This window comes from Rhagoletis zephyria, unplaced genomic scaffold (genome assembly GCF_001687245.7).
Source record: "Rhagoletis zephyria isolate East Lansing unplaced genomic scaffold, Rhagoletis_zephyria_1.1 Rzeph_scaffold_00001, whole genome shotgun sequence".
Lineage (NCBI taxonomy): Eukaryota > Metazoa > Arthropoda > Insecta > Diptera > Tephritidae > Rhagoletis > Rhagoletis zephyria.
The window spans coordinates 2365080-2372498 of NW_016157085.1; the positions used below are offsets into that span (position 1 = coordinate 2365080).

Genomic DNA, 7419 nt, shown 5'->3' on the forward strand with positions numbered 1-7419 from the left:
TAAATTTCCAGTGAAAACGCTAGCGATTACTTTGTTGATAGATCGTTAATAAATAAATTTTTTTTAATGAAATTTTGTCTATATGCATTTTTATGTGTAGTATATATGTATATCTGTATGTGTGTTTCAGCGTGTATGTGTATGTGTATATGTGTGTGTGTGTGTGTGTGTCTGACTCTGTGTCTTTATCTAGCAATCAAGCGCAACAATCAGCTACGATCAATCATTTAATTTTATGTAAGTAATATGCATCATCGCTCCGCCCCATTCACACATTCCATTCATGCACACACACACAAGCAAACACAAAATTGTAAATGTTTATAAAATGAATTAAAAAATTTCGTATTCGCGCAGCCTGGTTTCTTAAAGTTTGAGAATAAAAAAAAAACGTTCCCAATGGTTAGCCCGACTTTTATGACTGAAATTTTAAAATAAAATATTTATTTGTGCGCCACAACGACATAGAGGTATATTCGTCATGGAATTAAAAAAAATGTTGCTTCAATAGCAGGCAAATTTTGGCGACCGTTTTCAACTCACCACCGTCTTTCGAAAGACAATTGAAAGCTCTTTTCTGCCTTTCGAAATACTAATTGAAAGATCTGATAACGGAAACATCTTGGCGCTGATCTGTTTGTTTTTAACAACAAGTGTTTTTAAAATTAAATTAAATAAGAATATACATTTTTTCCATTTTCCATTTTTAATTTTTCCAATCTGACTTCAAATTCGTAATCAGCTACTCCGAAACCCCCCGTATAATCAACTTAACGTTTAAACAATCTTCCGCCATTTTGAATAAAAAAAAATTACTTCAGATTCTTAATAATAGCTCCGAAAACTATGAAATAAGTCGTGATCTAGCTTTCCGTAATCATTTGCAGAAAGCAATTCAAAAGTATGATCGCTTCTTCGCAAACAAAAGCGTATTTTAAGCGGTGCATTCTTGAATTTTGATAAATTTGCTAAAAGGAGAAAAAATTAAAAAGGTCGAAAAATTTAAAGAAATTTAAAAAAATATATTTTTCTTTTTAACCAATATAACCGAAAAATTTAATTGTAAAACGAGTATTTATGTAAAATTTAGAAAAAAATAATACTATTTATAAGCTTCTAAAAATTTTATTAAAAAAAATATTTTTTTCTATTTAAAACAAAATCTAAAAACTAAAACAAAATATTAAATTAAATCAGAAAAAATCTTAAATTCGAAAAAGAAAAAAACACATATAATAATTAAATGATATCAGAGAAGTATGTTTTTTTCTCTTTGAACAATGAAAAAAAAATTTAATCAATCAAAAAAAACTTAATTTAAAAAAAATATTGACAGGCCAGTGCTTTGTTCAACTGTCCATTGCGAATGCAGGAGTAGCGCTAGCTACCTTTTCCTTTGGAAGATGCTCATGTGGTTTCTGTCAAAAGAGCTTTTCACCATAAAAGTTGGCAAAGGAGAGCGTTTTTTTTTTTGTAAAACTTTCCTGCCAGATTTAACAAAATCTTTCAAACTATCTTATCTACTGTCTTTCAATTGTCTTACAAAAGTCTTCAAATATCTATAACAGACTTTCGCTGTAAATTATTGAACAGTTAATGAGAAAGCATCAAGTAAAACTTCTAAATATATTCCATAGACTAATAATACTGAATTGATCACAGACAACTTCCCGGCAAGAACGAAAGATAATCAAGTTAGGATGAATAATAATAACTAACAGTAAATACCGAACAATGTTTGGACTTTTATGGGCTAGGTTAGGAGGAAAACCCTTGCGGAACTCACTCGAAATCAGAACCCTTTGCAACCTTATTGACTTGAGACCAATTTGCTGGTGCAAGAATAACTACCCAGCCATAAATGCATACACATGTATATACACACAACACACCAATCTGGCCTCCAAACTACACATTCATGTACCGACATACATACGTACAACACAATGATTTTCAAACGTCAGAAACATAAATTGAAAATTGGTATTTTCCAAATCTATTCGATCAAAAACAAAATTTTGCCTAAAAAGCTGCTATAACTCAGAGTCGCGAACGGCAAGAATAAATATCTGAAAATATGCTTCAAAAAACAATGAATTTGTTTAAATTGGCTATGTTTTGATATAAAACAGTAAACAACGTTTTTTTTTGATCATCACTGAATTGCAACAAAAAAATAACTAATAGGTCGGTTACTTGTTTCGTGTGAATTTAGAACTTGAAATTTTTGCATAGAAAAGTGTTTACTAGGAAAATTTCAAATTTGCCGATTCGTACGAAAATAAAAATATGGCTTAATATTATTGAAATGAAATGAAATTTACATATTTTTTTCAATTTCAATCAAAAGTAAAATTTCGAACAAAATTTAAATTTTTCACCCTACATCTTGACGCAAAATGAGTTTTTGTCCGTTGAAAACACACAAGTAGGAAAAAGCTTATTCATATTTAGCAAATTAGAACAGAAATTATATATTTGTACAAAATTTAGAAAACAAATAAATGATCACAAAATTATATACCAGTTTTTACATACAACAAAACATAAAGCAAAATTTAAAAACTTCCCAAAAAAAATTAAACAAAATACAAACATCATTTTTCTCTCATTTTCTCAATTACAGATTGAAAGTAAATACAAAATCTCAACAGCGAGTATAAATAATATTTATCGTACAAATAAAAAAGGGTAAGTAAACATAAACATTAATACACACAACATACAAACACCAACAAAAACTATATAAAAAATAAACAAAAAAGCCAGCAAATAAATAGCTTTGAAAACAATAGTAAAACAAGCAACAGTCATAACCACCGACCAAAACATGCAAACCTACCTACATACGAACATATTTACGTCGCAAAGCACGCATCACATAAAATTAGCTGATTTAATAGAAATTTATGTAGTGTTTTTGAAAAAAAAAAACAAATAAATCTGCTTTAAGTGTTGCACAGCAGTTGCAAGCAATGAGATGCCGAAATCGAGCAAGAAGAAGGCAGAAGAAACATTCAAGCACCAATACGAACACTCAACTTTGCATTTCATTTAACAGCACTGCACTCACCTAGTTACTTAAATTAGTTGTTCAATAACTTATTGTGCTAATGTGTACCGCTAACATTTTTATGGACTCCTCACTACATACTTAATTGTTTTTAATAAAAAAAATAATAATAATAATAATAATTAATAATCATAAAATACTTGGCATGAGTTTGCACACAACGGTTAGTTATTTATTTTAATATCTAATAATAAAAAAGTATTTGCATAATTAATTTACCATAAAATTTAATCTTACAATAATTGCATTTGTGCTGTAATTTTCATTTGAAGGTTTTCAGTTGCATTTTTCATTGAACGATTTTTTAATTTGTATTAGCATACCTATATATATTTATAACTACATAATAGCTTGCGGTTGTATTTAATTAATGAATGAAAATTAAACTTTATGTTTATTGAAAAGCACTATTAATAACTTTTGCACCCGAAAGGAGCCAGCTTTTGTGTAAATTAATCAAAACCTTAAAACTTGTATTTGTTTAACCAATTTCCATGAGGGACCGAAAACCACTTTTAAATATCAAAATTTTTATCAAGATCAAGATTTATTTTTTCGATTAAAAATATTGAGGGATCGTAACGGTTATGATCTCTATATTAAAAATCATAATTTAACAGTCAAAATTGGATTTCAACCGTTATTCGTGATTTTTTTCGGGCTAATTTTAATCCTTTGTTTTAGTTTTTATTTTTTTCGATCATAAAAGATTTAAAACGGCCATAAAAATGCAGTCTCCTTTATAACGGTTAGGATCCAAAATAACGGTTATATTTGATCGAAAAAAATAAAAATCCACAAATAACAATTACACTGGTCTACAAGGGTTTTGCGAATAAGACGGGACCTGGTGTTTCCGAACGGATTTTTCGTGCTGAACACGAATCTGGGGTCCAAAACTTCCCATCACGTCACGTTTTCGAGAAAAAAGGGGTTGAAACCCCTAAAAACAGCGTTTTTGGCCATTTTTGAAAAATTGTAGAGCTGAACCCTGACGTGCTACAAACTTTGTATATGTCAGAAATTAAAGGCTAAATCGTGCCCTTTCGAATGAGCCCTATGCCGAATTAATCGCATGCACCCTTAGATCAGGGGGTGTATTTGTGTCTAGGAGTCCAATTTTTATATCCACCATATTCGACCCGTCATCTTAAATTTTTAAAATCTAACTGCAGATTCGTAATCAGCGACTTTTAATATAGTTAAAACCTTGGCATTATTAATTTTCTATGATCGTTTAAGATTAAATTCTTTCTGTGATCAATTTTTCCTGCACCCCTAAACACAAATACACCCCCTGCTTTAAGGGTGCACGCGATCAATTCGGCATAGGGCTCATTCGAAAGGGCACGGTTTAGCCTTTAATTTCTGATATATGCAAAATTTGTACCACGTCAGGGTTCAGCTCTATAATTTTTCGAAAATGGCCAAAAACGCTGTTTTTAGGGGTTTCAACCCCTTTTTTCTCGAAAACGTGACGTGATGGGACATTTTTGACCCCGGATTCGTGTTCAGCACGAAAAATCCGTTCAGAAACACCAGGTCCCGTCTTATTCGCAGAAAAAAAGTTGAAATTTGTAGACCAGTGTTATTATTGATCGAAAAAATAAAAAGCGAATAAAACCGATTATGCAATGAACTAAAATCAAAAATCTTGTCATTTAACGGCTATTTTCGGTCACTGATAATCATTATTTTGGAATTTTATTTTGTTTGAACAGTTTTACCGTTACTGCGCTTTTATGTACCATTTAAATATTTTACAATCGTAAAAATTAAATCTGAAAATAACGGTTTAATATGACCGAAAAAAATCAAAATCATAAAATAACGACTATATTTAATCAGAACAAGTAAAGAAGTAGAAATACAGGCGAAATCGAATTTTATACACCCGGCTCAGGTAACAAATATCGTCGTTTGAACTTTCTCTAAACTACCTAAAACCAAATTTCGTTAAGATATCTTAATTTTTGCTCTAGTTATCGTGTACACAGACAGACGGACGGACAGACATGGCTTAATGGACTTCTCTTTTCGCTTGCTTTGTAAAGCGAATTGAGGGACAGACGATAGGGAGGGAAGAGTACAAAGAAGCGGCTCTGCGTATGATAATTACTTTCAACTGTGGTTTTGTTCTAGATCGTCACGCTAACTTTTCTGCTCTGCTCCATGATTAATGCGATTCAAATCTGAAAGAAGTATAGGTTAGGTTGAGTTAGGTCAACGCCGCGAGCCGATTACGAAATCTCGAATGCGGCTAATTTCGATCCCTGGGAGCCCAGTGTTTGTTCAGAGGTGCGAGCCAAAATGCTTCCATATTAGCCTCTTGAAGGTTGAACAGTCTAATAGAAAGTGTGGAGATGATTCCAATTTATCTTCCTCTTGACAGCTGATACAAAATGATCAGTTGAAATTCCTAGTCATACCGCGTGCATACCAAACGCACTAGCCCTTGAGATGATAAAGCTTCTCATAAAATTATTTGCCATTCGTAGGTAGCATCAAATTTTAGGTCCCCAAGGGCTTGGCAAAAATTTGAGCGCCAAATAGTTGAACGATCCACAACGACGTTTATAAATGATTATGCCAATAAGTAAATCGATAAAATTATCGCTAAGCAATCGATAACTGTGTATAATATTTGTCATTTATTTCGTCCAAATACTACAAAATTTTATCGATACATGTATCGGTAAACAGGTGTGTCGATAAATTAATAGATAAGGTATTGAAAACTATATTTATAAATAACTCGCTGTTAATACCGATAAATTTATCGATAAATAGTCGATAAAGTTATCGATATATAACTCAGGTTTACAAAAAAAAGTTTTTGCATATTGAACCAAACCTCTATTTTTCGACGCCCTGAATGCAGGGAGGTCATTTGAAGGTCAACTAGGGAAAAAATCATTGAATAAACCTGAAAATTCAATACAATTCTTCCGAATTGGACCTTGGGATGACCTTGGCATGCCATCAAGATGATCTTGAAGAATCAACCATGTTCGACTTAAGCGACAAGAAAAACAAACATTTTAATTGAATACATTTTGGGTCCTATTTGACCCTCAAATAACCTCGAACCTTACATTATAGAGTTTAACGGACCTCTGATTCGGGTTCAGCGATTCGAAACCCACATGTATATAAATTTTCAGGTTTATTCAATGAATTTTTCCCTACTTGACCTTCACCGCATCGAATAACAAAGGGATATAGAGGTTTGGTTCAATATTCAGAAACTTTTTTTTTTATATACATACCTGTGTAGCCGATAATTTTCAATAACGAAATAAATTAAATCACGCATCACAAATTTTTCTAAGTCTTTTCCCCCGAAAGACCAAAATTGAGTCCACAATTTTTAGGCACCGAACGCCATTAGTGCAAATCTTTTGTATTTTCAAAAAACTCAACACGAACTAGTAAAATTTCTCAATGCAACATTTATACCTTGAAAAATTCACGATTCGTTGAAAATTTTTGCCATCACGAAAATCCCAACATTTTTTTCTACCCACAAAAATTCGAACACACCCTTTAAGCAATGTTTTATGTACTTAACAAATAATTTTACTCACAACTATCTTTCTCTCTTTTCTTCTATTTCTCCGCACAGGATTACTGCGAAAATTGATGATGATATGATTTCGTACTATTGCAATGAAGACATATTTCTGCTGGAAGTGCAGCAGATCGAAGACGATTTGTATGACATAACATTAACGGAGTTGCCCAATCATTGAGCAGAAGGACCATATACATATATATAAAAAGATGTAACTCATGAACAAAGCAATAAAGTAGCAATTAGCAAAAAAAAAAATTAAAGCACCAGTGGCAGCTAAAAGAGAGAATACAACTGGAGAAGGAGGCCAAAAGCCCAACAACACATAGTGAAGTTGTATTAGTTTGGTAAATTGAAGTGTAAGCTGTTTTCTTTTTATTATAACTATGACGTAAAACCAACAACAACAACAACAACAACAACAGCAACTACAGCAATGCACAAAACAATGGACACAATATTAATTATGTTACGTAAATAGATAAGGAATTTAAAATGTTTCAAATGAAACAACAAATACAAATACAAAATACTCTTATGAGCAGTTAAACAATAATTTTTTTCAAGCTAATTTTTTTTGTGTGTGTTTAAGAAATATGTTTGTATATGCGCGCGGTTTAAACACTTATACAACAAATAAAATATATTACTGAATAGATTAAATCTTTTGCAACCAAGTGAAGAGAAGCAATGTTAAATATGCAAAAACGTGGTGATTGCTGCAAAAAAAAGTAACGCAAAATTATGACGCACACATACACACTCATACAAA

General features: G+C 31.6%; 1 protein-coding gene across 16 annotated transcripts in view; it reads left to right on the forward strand.

Annotated features, from left to right (window-relative positions):
- grh (grainy head) overlaps positions 1 to 7203 on the forward strand; it is a 364785-nt gene extending 357582 nt beyond the window's left edge. For 14 of the 16 annotated variants that reach the window (XM_017614481.1, XM_017614256.1, XM_017614404.1 and 11 more), the window contains 2 exons: positions 2627 to 2691; positions 6699 to 7203. In XM_017614481.1, coding sequence (XP_017469970.1) covers positions 2627 to 2691; positions 6699 to 6825 — 192 coding nt within the window. In that variant the 3' untranslated portion in view covers positions 6826 to 7203. The remainder of the gene's footprint in view (positions 1 to 2626; positions 2692 to 6698) is intronic. The other 2 variants (XM_017614956.1, XM_017615019.1) reach the window with 1 other exon arrangement.
- The last annotated feature ends 216 nt before the right edge of the window (positions 7204 to 7419 follow it).